Source organism: Lipophrys pholis (assembly GCF_963383615.2).
Source record: "Lipophrys pholis genome assembly, chromosome: 21".
Lineage (NCBI taxonomy): Eukaryota > Metazoa > Chordata > Actinopteri > Blenniiformes > Blenniidae > Lipophrys > Lipophrys pholis.
Window position 1 is genome coordinate 18,870,182 of NC_137649.1, and position 14,997 is coordinate 18,885,178.

At 44.1% G+C, this 14,997-nt stretch overlaps 3 protein-coding genes across 7 annotated transcripts in view; 1 reads left to right on the forward strand and 2 right to left on the reverse strand.

The window, feature by feature from the left end:
* pak5 (p21 protein (Cdc42/Rac)-activated kinase 5) overlaps positions 1-1,997 on the forward strand; it is a 64,954-nt gene extending 62,957 nt beyond the window's left edge. For all 5 annotated transcript variants that reach the window (XM_080490909.1, XM_080490908.1, XM_080490906.1 and 2 more), the window contains 3 exons: positions 150-275; positions 349-483; positions 1,638-1,997. In XM_080490909.1, the coding sequence (XP_080347035.1) occupies positions 150-275; positions 349-483; positions 1,638-1,793 (417 nt within the window). In that variant the 3' untranslated portion in view covers positions 1,794-1,997. The remainder of the gene's footprint in view (positions 1-149; positions 276-348; positions 484-1,637) is intronic.
* Positions 1,998-5,110: 3,113 nt separating this feature from the next.
* On the reverse strand, positions 5,111-10,525 carry lamp5 (lysosomal associated membrane protein family member 5). Its single transcript, XM_080490303.1, has 7 exons — positions 10,395-10,525; positions 10,008-10,112; positions 9,123-9,301; positions 8,500-8,631; positions 8,053-8,149; positions 7,444-7,632; positions 5,111-6,237 (listed from the first exon to the last, which is right to left on the reverse strand). The coding sequence occupies exons 2-7, from the start codon at positions 10,066-10,068 to the stop codon at positions 6,062-6,064; spliced, it is 834 nt and encodes a 277-aa protein (XP_080346429.1). The 5' UTR covers positions 10,069-10,112; positions 10,395-10,525; the 3' UTR covers positions 5,111-6,061.
* Positions 10,491-12,975, reverse strand: LOC308126598 (ankyrin repeat domain-containing protein 63-like; the record flags this gene model as incomplete). Its single annotated transcript, XM_080491099.1, has 2 exons — positions 10,491-10,626; positions 12,431-12,975. The coding sequence occupies 2 exons, from the start codon at positions 12,973-12,975 to the stop codon at positions 10,491-10,493; spliced, it is 681 nt and encodes a 226-aa protein (XP_080347225.1).
* Positions 12,976-14,997: the final 2,022 nt, after the last annotated feature.

Sequence of the window (14,997 nt, forward strand, 5' to 3'; positions counted from 1 at the left end):
ACACGCTGCGTTGTAAGTCAGCGCACCTGCATTGTAGAGAGTGGAGAATGATGGTAACACGGTGTGTGTGTGTGTGTGTGTGTGTGTGTGTGTGTGTGTGTGTGTGTGTGTGTGTGTGTGTGTGTGTGTGTGTGTGTGTGTGTGCGCAGATCAAGCTATCAGACTTCGGCTTTTGTGCCCAAGTTTCCAAAGAGGTTCCCAAGAGGAAGTCCCTCGTGGGAACGCCGTACTGGATGGCACCGGAGGTCATATCGAGACTGCCTTATGGTACCGAGGTGAGAGCGACGCCTTTTGTTATTGTTGTTGTTGTTGTTTGTGCTGTGACTGAGCGTTTCCGGGTCGGTCCAGGTGGACATCTGGTCTTTAGGCATCATGGTGATCGAGATGGTGGATGGAGAACCGCCGTACTTTAACGAGCCCCCTCTGCAGGCCATGAGGAGGATACGTGACAACCTGCCGCCACGGCTAAAAGAGTCGCACAAGGTGAGACTATAATGTTACTGCTTCAAAATAAGAACCGTCTCTATACAAATTGTACGCAGCCAAGCAAACCCTGCCATTAATACTCACTTTGCTGTTGAGAAATACATCTCTTTCTGGTAACAGTTTGCTCTTCCAATGCGGATAAGATTAGATTTCTGCCGATCCTGAGGACAGGCTGGAGGATATTGGGTTTAAATCATATCTGCACACCAGTAAGATCAACTTTAGTATCTTGTCCAACAAGACTTTGACACGTAAACACGGAGAGACAGGACTCAGAAAGCAAACCAGTGATCAGAAGATGGCCTGAAATAACATTTAGGATTTCAATTTGTTTACACAAATCGCTAAGTAGCAAAAAAGACATCGTAGATATGGAATCTGGCGAGTCGATCATTAAATCACAGTGTCACGCTGACATGAGTGTAAAGGTCATTATGTAGAGATGGAATTCAACTACTTTTTATACTGAATCTTAAACTGAAGGAAGTCAGAAATGCAGGTATAATGAATGAGATGAGATGAAGAGATTAAAGTTTCCATTTAAAATATTCAGTGTGCTGTGCTGTAAACTTTGTTTTGGCTCCCATTCAGGTGAGCTGATGAATATAACAGTGTCGCATTGTTCGAGTTCAGGGGGGTCAAATACATTTCAGTTTAGGGGCCACATGCAGCCCAATTCCATCTTGAGTGTGCCGGACCGGTAAAATAGTGCCATATTAACCTTTAAATTCAGACTATTGTTTGCCCAAGCTGCCGAACAGGACAAGACGGAAAAAAACCCACAAAAAACCTTTAAATTCAAACTTTAAAAGTTTTTCTTTGGTGTGCATACTTGATGAAAATTTTAATATTTTCGCAAAAACCAAACAATTACTACCAGAAATAACTACGATCTCAACATAAAGCCAATTTTAATGAAACCTTCTGGTGCAAAATACAATGAACCGTCCCACAAACGTCCCAACGGGAGTCAGAGGGAGTTTCTTTGGGTCCTATAGTTCACAGCCACAATCCAAAATCAGTGTCTGACCCTCTGCATCTGCCCTGGGATTAACTAGTGATCCGTCCAGGGTGTGTACTGCCTTCACCATCAGCTGGTGTCATCTCCCCGAGTTGACCCTGCTGACCCTGGTCCCCTCTGTGTCCTCCAGGTGTCGTCAGTGCTGCGGTCCTTCCTGGACCTGATGCTGGTGAGGGAGCCGTCGCAGAGAGCCACCGCCCAGGAGCTCCTCCAGCACCCCTTCCTCAAGCTGTCAGGACCCCCGTCCTGCATCGTCCCGCTCATGAGACACTACCGCCACCGCTGACCTGCCGGCCCGAGCCCGCCCTGTTCTACACTGAAAACACACACATATTACACGCACTACCAGGGTGGTACTGCCCTCACCACGCCAAAACACCCTACCACGTGGTGGTGCGCCACTGACACTCACACCTGTAACCGTGACGTAGATTAGCTAGAGGAATATCTAAGAGACACATGTTAACACACGCACACACAAACAGAGGACAAAAAAAAAAAAAAAAAAAAAAAGAAGTTTTTTTTAAACTGCAGTAGAAGAGTGCACCGGAGAAACTCACCGGACGTCCAGTAAAGATGTGTGTACCGGCTCGCCCTGCTACAGTCTTCTTTCTTCCCAGGCTCTGAGTCTTCAGCTCCACGTAGACTTGTAGCAGCCAGCAGGAGCTTCAGAGGGCCGACCAGGCGGAGGCGCCGCGGAGGAGCCGGCACACTGCTCCAGGCCAGAGCAGCCGAGGGCAGAACAATCAGTGTGTAGAGAGAAAGGTCTTAGTTTAGCTTTTCGAATGGGAGAGACTGTCCACTGTGGACCGGACAGGCTGCTGCTGCTGCTCAAACACTGACAGGCATCTCGTGCATCTCTCCTCTCACACACTTAACAGTGAAAATGTATTTTAGAGAAACTTGTAAGTTTTCCTGTACAGTTTTGATAATTTGCAGTATTTTATCGTGTCGTAACCATTGTGATATGAGCAGTATTAAATAGAGTTTCTGCAGAGATCTTTCCTACTGTTTATAATCCAGTTTTTGCTTAAAGATATAAGAGATATCCCAAATAAACCCACCTAAACCTGTTACTAAAAATACTAAATATATTTATTATCTTACATTTGTAGACGGAACTTCCATTAAATGTTGGAAAAAGGGTAATGTCAAAATTTTGTATGACATTTTTAAATATTTATTTATTTATTGAAATTCAAGGTATATTTTTTGGGGGTAGTGTGGCCTTTTTTTGTTTTGTTTCCTTTTGTTGTCTTTTTTTTTTTTGTTGGATTTTATTTACATTTCTGAAAGCGCATTTGGCCGACAGTTACTTAATCATCCGAGCAATACCCCACACCTCCTAAGGAATCCATGAAGCCCTGTATTTATGATACTGTAATAACTTCCATGCATTGAAAATGTAGCACAGATTGAGTGGATTTGACGAAAAGGAAAGATTAACTGAACGCAGACCAGATTTTTATATATATATATATATATATATATATATATATATATATATATATATATATTAGCAGTCTCACTGTGTTTCTCTAAATGCTAAGAGGTTCAGAGTTTAGGATGGCTGATAAAAGGTCTGGTTTTTCTACTCACACCCTCACTGTCATCATCTCACTCCTTATCCCACCTCAGTCAGACACGCACCTGCTATCACTGGAACTGTGCTGCCATCCTCATCTCTAGTCGGACCAGGAAAACAGTGTAATCCTCCTCCCCGCATCGTTTTTACCCATCATTCACTGTGATATGTAAATATGACTGTGCGTACGTGGATGTGAGAGTGTCCGTGTGTCAAAGAGCAAAAGAGATGGAGCGTGTTTATCTCTGTACAGCATCTGAAAGAGTGTGTGCGTGTGTGCGTGTGTGTGGTGTGTGTGTGTGTGTGTGTGTGTGTGTGTGTGTGTGTGTGTTTATGTGTGTGCGTGCTGGCTAATCCTTGACAATGTGTCAAGATTTGAATGAGTAACACTTATCTGTGGTCTTGGCTTGTACAGTGATATTGCATGTTTGTTATCAGTGGAGCTGGTTTCAATTAAAAAAAAACAAACGCCCATAAAAACATTGAGATGTGTTGCATGGATTTTTCCTCCATCACCTTCTACAGTTTCTTCCTCTTTTTCTCTCTCAGTGTCTCATTGTTTTAATCAAACAGCACAAGATTATTTAAGGGAGGTCAATCATCAACAGTTTTTTTTGTTGTTTTTTTTCCCAAGTTCATCATTGATCTTTGAATCCAACAGTTCTCATTTCCAACAAAATGCACCCGAACTGCACCTTTGAACACCGAGGCCAAAAGACACACTCACAGATTGATGTTACCATAATTTATTAGGTTATTTCTCTTTCTCTCCCTTAAGCCATTTCCCACCGATACACTATAATGGGATATTGATTCAGCGCAGACGAAGAATGGCGCGTCATTCGAAGAGAACGATACCTTCGCGAGCAGCCCAATAAATAAAAAGCCAAGCACTTCAGCCGGTGGGTCTGCGGGGGTTTAAGCTGGTGTGGAGTCGGTGACCTTTTAAATACGAAGCCCATCGCACTCATCTGTTTTGAAGCAGATACAGATAGGACGGTGTGGAAGGAGCAGGTAAATCAAGTTGCATCTGAAGTGTTCTTGAAAATGTTTACTTCATTGTCACTCAAAACAAATAAACGAGTTTGTTTGGAATAATAAAAAAGAAGAAGAAACATAATTGTTCTTTCTTTTGATAAAATAAGATTCAGATAATCTTGTAGGGGTTACAATCGGAATGTGCGCTTTGGGAGAATAAGGTCAGAGGTCAAGTCCATTCTATTGTATATAACTGGACAAAGCACGAGTTTACTGAACCTAAATGAAATTTTTACCGTTTTTCAGCAGCCTCCAGAAAAAATTGCCATTTTTTTTCAAAAGTCTACATTAATAAGTGATGTAAGATGATGTAAAGAAACTTAGGTAATGTAGTGGTGTGTCCAGGTTCTAAAGCCTCGAGAGATTTCTACTGAAACTGCCAATCTGCCTGTGATAAAGATGCTCTAAACATTAGTTTGAATTTGCTGGAGAGGCTGTAGGAACTGTGTCCATGTCGGAAATGCATTGAGATGTTTTCTTCCTTCAAGCACATAAAGTTTAGAAATGCTTCATGTGCACAAAGAAGTTGCTGGATTTGTGCACAATGAGCAGTGATGTAGTGTCGAACGCGTACGTTACAAAGATCAGCGAGAGTGAGGAAAATACAAGCCATCTCTGATCTCACAGTTTATAAAGCCTGTTTCAACACAGTAAAACCTGGATTAGAGGCTCGTGCTTCAGTGGGTTGTGACTAAGGATGATGTATGACAGCCATGCTGTTGGAGCAAACCGGCGTAGTCGTCACAAATGTTCTATTTATTTTCAATTAGACTCCTTCGTATCATGTTTTGCTTTCCAGGGTTGAAGAAAATCAATACTTCATTTTGGCGTGGCGTCTTCTGACGGGTGTATCTGTCACCTTTTCCCAGTCACTCCCAAACATTCATCATTTATGTGGGGATTTTTTTTTTTTTTTTTTCCCCCACATAGGAAGAACAAGGGGAGTGTACTGTAACGTGATGAATAATCGGACGAGGGTGCGGGGATGATTCCAGCAATTTATTTCAAATGGAACAGAAGGAAACTGCACAGGATTGCATCAGCAGAGGTTTATGCATAGACTTGAATTCCCAAAATAATTTACACATAGAATCTTTTTTTTTATTTCATGACATCTCTGTATTTCCATAAACACTCTTTAACGATACTCTGATAAATTCTTTCTCTCCTAATTTGTGTCCAGTGCTTTATGTCCTTCTTCCCCTTGATATGGAGAAAGATTTAACACCCAATGTAAAAACACTGCAACTGGTAATGATTCTGAATGCCACTGCACTGCACACTACAAGACTGTCCACTGTCGACACGATGGCTGCATTCAAAATGAACAAAAATATATTAAAGTATCAAGCGGATACAGAATCAACTGGGGTTTTTTTTTTCTTTTCTTTTTAGCAGCAATTCCAAAGAGAGAGCAGAGAATGGCAAATGGCCAGCATAGGCGTAGGATTTTCATTTATTTTCTTATTTTTTTTAAGACAATCTGGATAAAATATGACTGAAATGTTAAACTAGCTACCGCTGATGTCGTGGAAGAAAGTTGAAACTTAAAGCTGGTGACAATATAATAATTAACAACCCCCAAATCTTAAGAAAATCTCTTTTCACAAAAAAGTAATGTTCATGGAAATTCTAATCTCTGTGATGTGATTATTTATGGCGTTTAGATTCAGTTCAGCAGTCAGATATGTTTTGGCGGGTTTTCCCTCCGACTACGCTCCAAGCCGTCTGATTAACTTGTGTTCTAGCAGTTGAAAAGGTCCAGTGGGCAGTATGGGACAGGCTACACACGTTTGTCAATCAGGGATTCAGTCCAGCACGGGGCAGCATCCTCCCTGGTGTTAAAGAGATTGGAAACATGGAGGAGACGAGTCTCTTTTCTATCAGGTGAGCTTTGGAGAGAGCCGAGGGAGCCGCTGCCGAGCTGCCGACTACATGTTCTTGTACATGGAGCGATCTCTGGGGAGCTGCGGCTGAGTTGCTGTCAGCTTGAGGTGGAAGTGGTAGACGGTGAGCGTGATGACGATTATAAGGGCAAGGATGAGGCCCAGGACGAGGGGGAGGGTCTCCTCCAGGCGCTCCCGCTGGTCTGTGATGCACTTGTAGGCTGGAATATTGAAACACAATAAACATCAGGCCTTAAATCCTGTCTAAAAGGATGTTAATTGTCTCTGTAGTGTGACTACAACTGAGATCTTATGGAGCTTTGTATTGATATCATCAACAATTCAGAATGAAGCCTAAAGTCCAATTACATATCAACTTAATTAAATGTTTAAAGGTCGATGTATCATCAAATTTATTGTTTTGAAATTGTCTCCTAATAAAAAACCATGTAAAAAGTACTATTGTGGAATACTTAAAGGCATTAATGTCTGGTATTTTAGAGTTTGAAACCAATAATGGGTCATTAATGTCTAAACATGAACAATAGCTGCTGACATTTTGAATGTTTCCAGATACAATAATATACAATAAAATGACTGAAACACTTGGAACTGTACTGCTGAATTAAAATATAATAAAATAAATAAAGATATATGAATATATAGTAGTATAAGTTGCACACTTGGATTTGCTTGAGTACTTTCATGGTTGTGGAGGGATCAGCGGTATCACTACAATGGAGGTGGAATTGTACACGTACAAAAAGCAATTCTTATTTTTTTCTCTCATGTTTATGCTTGGTTAAATGCATATCTTTTCCCCACGTACAGTCTAGTTTTATAAATTGCTGTTTGATAAGGGGGAGGGAGGGCCTCCGAGCCACAGCTGGCTGTACTGTGTGTGTATGTGGTTTGCAGTAAAGAGGTGTTTTTCCCCGCGGACAGCAGTAATACACACCAGGAGGAAGGCAGCGGAGCATAGCGCAGCCTAGTTTACAGCAGCTCAGGGCAAACGATTCTTCCAAGGTGATTGGACGGCCAGGTACACTGGAGATGTCTATAAAAGCTGCATTCAGGGCAGGGATATTATTGCCCCTCATAAAGTCCTGATGACCCCCACCCTTCTTGTTTCGCCGTTTCCAACCTTTGTTCCTCAACATATATCTGTTTTGTGTGGTCACCCTGTCTTCCTCTCTTGCAGCCTGATGTGCTTCTCACACTGCAGCAGTAACCCCCCACAGAGGTGTGTGTGTGTGTGTGTGTGTGTGTGTGTGTGTGTGTGTGTGTGTGTGTGTGTGTGTGTGTGTGTGTGTCTCAGAAAGTGTCTGCTACGGCCACAGCGCCTTCACCACAAGGGTTTGTCATTCTCATTATCTGTGTTGTTTCATGTGACTTGTGGTGCTGCGGCGGATCGCCGGTGTTCTTACGTTCACTGAACATGAAGTCAGAGGCGATGTCGAAGGGCTGGATCTGGATGTCATACATAGAGACAGTAACACCCTTCTGGTGGTCGCTTGAAATGAGAGTGAGGGTCTGCTGTGCCGTGCACAGGAAGGAGTGCCCGGCCGGGGTCACCAGGGCCGACAGGCGGTGGGTGCTTGCTGTGTGCTTCCCAGCTGGAACAGGATGGAGGAGAGGAGCGGTGAAGGGAGGTAGAATACAACTGGTTCCTGCCTGTGTGTTACTGGCCTCCATCATTAAAACACTTAATATCTCAACATCAGCTATTTCACTTCATCTGCTGGCAGACAAACGTGTACTGTATCAATTACCTTCATAATCACTGGAGCCTTATGAGGAAAGGTCAATAAGCTTTCTTCATAAATGTATCCTGTCTAAAGTAAGATTACTAATTTTGTCTTTAGACTGTGGAAGCGGCATTGGGGTTGTAGTTGGCTGAATGACACGCATTTCTATCCAATCTAAAGATCCAAGAAAAGATAAGTAATAGAATGTTGGGAATAATAAGAATAAAAAAATTGAATTTTTAGTTTTAGTGGTGGTGGTGAAAAAAAAAAAGCTTATGGGAGACTCACGGTTGTATGCGTTGATAAAATGTGACGTTTCTGACGTGTCGTAGACGAACTGGACCCTGCTGATCTTCCACACCTCTGCGCCTTTGGCGCGGACCTCCTGCAACACGCAGTCACACAGTCACACGGAGGAGGAGGCTCTGGCCCTGCGCTCAGCAAGAAACTGACTACATTGATAAATTTAGTGTGTGTACAATATTGAAGTCTGTGGAGAATGAATGGATCTATACACACTGATTCCTTGATCCGAACTATTATCACCACAGGGGATTTTCTCTAATAACTGTGCGTAATTCAACGAAGGAGTCTGACATTGACAGACATTTGAAACGCTTTACTTCGTGTCAGCAGTTTATGCAAACTGATCCCACATATTTCTGGAAAAATAATACCAAAAAAATCCCTCCAAAATAAATTGCATATAATGATATATGGCGCCTGCTCGCCCACCTTAGAGAAGTAAATGCGGAGCGTGTAGGCCTTGTTCTTCCATGTTATCTGGATTTCTGACTCTGTGCTCCCACATTCTCCCTCAATTTCCGCACCGCGGGGCAGAGTAAACGACGTCTGCTCGGTGATCAGCTGTAAAGAAATAGAAGTTCAATAACAATGGTAAAGTTCACATCAGGATTTTATTCAGCGATAAAATCATAATCTGATAAATTCGAGCAGGCTGTTAGAAAAAGAGTAATTCTGAACAATTATACCGATTTATGTTTGTGCAACCTTTATCATTAACATTCAACATTCTGTTTTAATTGATCCAGAAAAGTTTAAGAAGCATTTGTCTCTTTGTAGTGGGGCGCGTGATGACACGTCAGCATTTTACGCATTGCTTCAAATCAAAACTGCAGGGTTCAAATTCGGTGTAAATGCTTATAGATTCGGCAGATTTCCGCTTTGCAGTGAAATGATTCGTTCTGAATTAGTTTCTGGATGTTTCACATCTTAAACCGCCTGTATTCACCGCTACAATGCGCACATCGGTTTGGTCCACTGTGCGTCCTGAACCAAAAGCCAACATTTTGGATTGATGAATGTGTTAAAATTCACAAGAGGTGGGGACTCCTTACGTCTATCCCGTTGAGCGCGAGCACGTCATATGGCACGAGGAATCTCACGGCAAACTCCACCATCAGGCAGGTCGTGCCGTTCTCGCGCACGGCGAAGATAGCTTTGTCCGGACTGTTGGAGAGCCCGGACAGGTTCTCCCCTTCCTGCTCCGCCAGCACCACGGACAGCGCCAGTGCACCTGGCAGGGAGGCACAGGGACGTCAAAAGTCGGAAAGTGATGCTCATGTGTCAGCTGGGGAGTTAATTGGTTGGCACGTCGTCACACACACACACACACACACACACACACACACACACACGCACACACACACACACACACACACACACACACACACACACACACACACACATACACACGAAAACCACCACGGAAACGTGCAAAATCAGCAGAAACCAGTGAAGGACGGGAGCGAGTTTAGCCGAGGGCCTCTCACATCTTTTCCCTCCCCGCATCTTTTTGATCACTGACACGTCACCGCCATTTTTTTTCCTCGTGGCAAAGTCAAAATCGGGTGAAACCACAGTGGACTGAGATCTGCAGTGTCTGGGGAGCAGCGGCGCGCCACACTCACCGGCTGCAGCCCCAACAAAGTATCCGGCTGCAACTCAAACCGGCACTGAAGGACTTTTCCGTGAAATGTGCCAACTCATCCAAGTGTAAAAAAAAAAATTAATAAAAAAAAATACAGCACACGCACATACGCGCACGTGCGCGCGCGCGCCTCCACATCCTGTGATGTCTAAACACAATGCACGCGCGTGCACGCGCCCACACATTAATACACTGCGGTGTGGAGTCACGACACACACACACACACACACACACACACACACACACACACACACACACACACACACACACACACACACACACACTTTCTTACCAAACACACTGAGTAGAAAAAGTCGGGCGCTCTCCGTGGTGCTGAAACTGAGTCGTCCCATCGCGTTCAGCTTTCCCGGCGGACTGAAGTGAAGTGACTGGGCAGCTTGTGCCGAACCCACCAAAAGAAAAGAGAGAAAGGAAGAAAGGGAGGCACAGAGGGGGAGGCGGGAGAGAAAGACACGGGAAAAGAGAGAGAGAGAGAGAGGAGGGTTGCCTCTACTCAGCAGCAAGAAGTCACGCTCAGATCATCGCGAATGCAGAAAACAAACGTCTCCAGGTTGAAGGTGGGATCCGGCACCGAGGAGTTCTGCTTTGTCCGAACCGACCTCCTCCTTCAAGGTTGGCAGGTTTTAACCCAGTGACAGCGGCTCGGCTGAGCTCCTACCTACTGCACATCACGAACATCAGGGATAATGGTCCTTTTTGCGGGGGAAAGCCGATTCACTGGATTGATCTCCTGTAGTAGACTCTACGTGCAGCCTCAGTCATCCCCGCAATGCTGTACTCTCCGCCTCTGTGGCAGCAGCTGCAGGTTGGGCTGGAATGATGCATGTCTGGAGGGAAACGCCAACAACTCCTCCCTCCCGCTCTCCAACTCCCCTTCTGTCAGGTTGCAGCTGAGTGCGTGAGAGCGAGAACTCAAACCTAAATTCTCACCGAGAATTAAAATCTTCAGTAAAGCAACACCGTATAGCTTCCGATGTTTCTACCACGTGCTGTCTATAGCTATCATGTATTGAAGCCCAGCGTGCTTTTCCAGGTATGACTCGAATGAAACGAGCCAGAAGCATTAGAGTGCGTTTTGTGGCTAGAAAACTGAGGTTATGTTCAAAGTTGGCAAAGTTATGTTTTCCTTACATATCTCTGGTTCGACTTGGTCGCCAGGTGACATCACATGCGCAATTACACAAAGTGCGTAATAGTGACTCATGCTCTCCGCTTACGTGCAATCTTACTTTTTCAATCCGCTCACTTATTTTTTATTGTGTTAAAAATTCCCTTAAGCTCTCTCCCGATCACATTCTAGACATGCAATACATTGTTTTACTGTGTTGAGAAAGCTTTGTAAAGCAAAAATAAGAAACATTGAGCCGGAGTTTTCATCTGGGATATAAGCACATATTTTCACCTCAGTTGAACTGCCCACCCACTGTAAAAGGAGTGGCATATGTCTTCGTACACACTATATATAAGGAACGTAGTTGTTCATGGCGATTTATATTGCAGGCAGCTTGGTTGGAGTCCGCTGTTGGTTTTTTTAGTTGCTCTGTTAGACCTGATTCAAACGGTTTGCCTGCGCAATGTCTAAAAGAAGGAGGATGTCAACTGGAGATTCTACTTACTTTCACAGTTGTGTGGTTCCGTTTTAAAAGGAACATGAGAGTTCAGAGGACTGAATAGCAAAATGTCGCAGGTTTACCACATTTTTATTTTTATTTTTTTTTGGGGGGGGGGGAACAAATTCTGAAGTGCTGTCGTCTCCGTTGTAGTTATGTAGATGGAGAAGCCGTTTTATGTGCGACTGACATTGCCTTTTGAAAGTTTTATTTTTTGTAATGAAAGTCAAATTCGCACTTTACGGAGCTGATGCTGTCGATGCTGGCTTTACTGTTCACTTCGGGATGTTTGATGCTTTCAGGAAAAGTTTCTGAGCGCGGAATCCACCCCGCAGTAATAAACTCCGGATCCTGTTCCAGAACCTTTGCGCACTTTTTAAACTCGGGTAAAGTAAACCGACGTAAAAGTTTGTTGCTCAAAACAGAGAAAGTGGTAGCTGCGGAGGTTTGTGCTGGTGTGAAAACACGAAGAGGATCCGTGCTACCGGAGGACGCCTCACGTCTCCTCACGGTTCTGGATTCACGCACGGGTACAGGCGCGCGCACCGGAGGCGTGGGGCTGAATATACTGGCTGGCAGACTGCACCTTTTCTTGTAATAGCTGTCGGGAAATGTACGCTGACTTAGATCTACCGGTTTAGAATTTTTTGTTCTCAAGTCTTTGGCACATTTGGGAGTCAGGAGGATCTCTAATGCAGAGGACACTTTGGGGTTGTTGGAGCTTCCGCTGGGAGGAAAGAGCAGAGACTTTTGCACCTCTCTGTTCGATATGAGCGGAGGGAGGTGGTCGTCTGCCAGTCCGTCTTTTGAATTCTTAGGTTTGGGAGATTGACTGCGTGTTGTGGATGCAGGCGCAGGCGACCAGGAACAGAGCAGCTCACTCGAAGGCGAGGACAGGCCGTCATCCTCTCTTCCAAACTCTTCGATTGAGTCCAGTAATCGACTATTCAGGATCCGAGGCCTCGGCTGCCTTGTGCAGTTTCCAACTAATTGACATTGCGCACGATTACATGTTTGGAGTAGTTGGAGTTTGTTTCCTAAATGAACGATTTTTCTCTCTAAGTCTTTTTCCAAAGTAGGTTGCGGGTTCTCGTCTGCCTCGCGGCCCCTCTTGGAGTTGTGAGTGAGCGCAACGAAGCACTCGGTGTGACCGAGGACCTTTGCCACCTCCGCAGCAGAGTTCCCTGCTCGGTTCTGCCGGTCTATCTGCAGACCCAGCCTCTTGAAAGCTCGCATCAGAAACTCCACAACGGCCGAGTGACCCGCCACTGCGGCGAACATGAGCGCCGTGTTGCCCCAGGAGTCCTCGATCTCCGGGTCCGCGTTGTGTTGCACCAGGACTTTCACCGCGTCCAAGTAGCCATGTTCACAGGCGTGACTGAGCGCCGTGCGCCCTGCGCTGTCCCGGCCGTTCACACGGGCTCCCCTCTGCAGCAGCATCTCCACGAACTTACACCGATTCTGGCCGTCGGGTAACAGTATGGAGGAGATGAGAGGAGTCTGTGCGCCCTCCGTTTGTGAGTCCACGATCTCCCCATCCAGCGCGTCCAAGACAAACCTCGCCAGGTGGACTTGGTCCTTAGACATCGCCTCGAGGAGGAATCTGGTGCCCGTCTGTCCGCTCGACATCCCGGCAGCATTACACGTGCTTCTGGGGAGGTTCATTACTGTCTGATGCTTGTTTGAGACCCTCCTCAGACAACCTGGCCCCTCATCCTTGTTATATAGTGAAAGAGAAGCCACCGGGTTGCCGGGCAACGCAAACACAACGACTGCGCTCTGTTCGTCTTTCTAATGGAAATATTTTACTGAGAATGACAACAAAGCGTCTGCTGGACAGGAGCCGCTTGTGTTCAAGAGGGGAGCTGGAATATAAATTCACTTGTTGAATGTGACGATGCAGCACAGCGGGGGTCATCATGTGGAAAAGAAGTGCGTGGGTGATGTGTGCGCGTGGTGGACAATAAATCTGGCCTCTGGTGGTTAGGGTTAGGGTCAAATTACAAACTAGAACTACGCTGAGTGAGATCTCATCAATTGCCCTGTTCAAAAGCATTTGACTTTTTTTTATTTTTATTGAACCCATACAAATGTGAAGATATTCATTCTCCACATGACAAACACGCATAAAAAAACAACAAACACCCCACACACAAATGAGCCAGATGAGTATATCCCGTTTTACACCTGGATTTATTGATACACATACTATAAAACAGTATTAAAGGAGCTGGATAACAACAGTATTTTCATTGCTATAAGTTCAACAGTACAATATAAATACAAAAACACGCACAGAATGTCTGTTGACAAGCTACAATTCAAATAGAAAACAAAGAGGAGATACAGTAGAAACCGAGGAAATTAAACCAGTGATGTTGCCTTGCAAAAATAATCTGCTTTCCTGACAAACTCCAGAGCCGAAAGGTTACATGTAATCACACAACAGAAACATTCAACTAGTGCAAAAAAAGCCTCTAACATAATAATCTTAAACTACACATTATCTAATATATATAATATATATTCATTTATTTATATATACCTTCATATAAATAACCCCTTAATTTGGCATTTATCATTCATAAAATAATTTAAACGTCCTAACAGACACCGAGTGGCACATTTGAAAGCGATGGAATAACTTTTAAAAGCACTTTTACTCATTTATCTCTGCACTAGATATGTGGTGAGAGCTTCATATTGTGGAGTGGTGTGGTGCGTTCAGGGCAGACTAGAAAAAACACGGAGAACAAAAAAGAAAAACTCAAGTGGTTGATAAATGTCTTTTCCCCCAACATGGCCCGACACACCCGCTCTATTCCCGAGTCCTTAAATGGCAGAACACAACTCGTTGAAATGGAAATCAAACTACGTACATTCCAGTATATACAAGATTATCCCGTCTACCCTTCACATGTATTACAGCAGAAGAAAACAGGACTAATATATATATGATTTTTTTATTTTTTAAAAAGAGGCCCAAATACCTACAGGTGTGTTTCCCCTTGTGTTTTTCAGTATTGTGTCAATTTGGTCTTTGTTAGTGTTTAAGCCATGCATCATCTTAAACCTATTGCTTCATTAAACAGGGAGCAACAGCATCTCGAGGGGGAACCTCCAGAAATTCAGTTTGTGTGTTAATCAGATCCAGTAGAAATTTGCCCCCCTGAAAAAATAAAAAATCCTCAGTCTGAGCTGCTCTGCCCAAAACTGGGAAGGAAAACAATCAGGATCTAAGAGCTTCGCTGTTGAAGTCGATGACGAGACTAGATTGGAGGTGTCAGCCAGAGCCGGGGCTGGTAAAGTCCCGGTCATTAAAACGACCGTCCTACATCGAGTGCTTTTACAGGTTTGGTCTCTGATATTGCAAGACGGTTCAGCACACAACCACTAAATGCGGTAAAATACATTAATTCAATGTAATCGTGTCCAGATTGTAAGATTTCAGTTAGATTTCCACTAAATGCTCCTGCTTGGGGGGGGGGGGGGGGGGGTCATAGCAATACAATGACTGGTTATATTAAATTACACAGCCAACATTTTGGTGATATATTAATTTCAGGTTTTTTTCGTGACCATTTCAACACAACTCTCAAAGAATTTCATTAAAGTTTGGAGGGATTCTGTTTGCATAGTACACAAGATTGT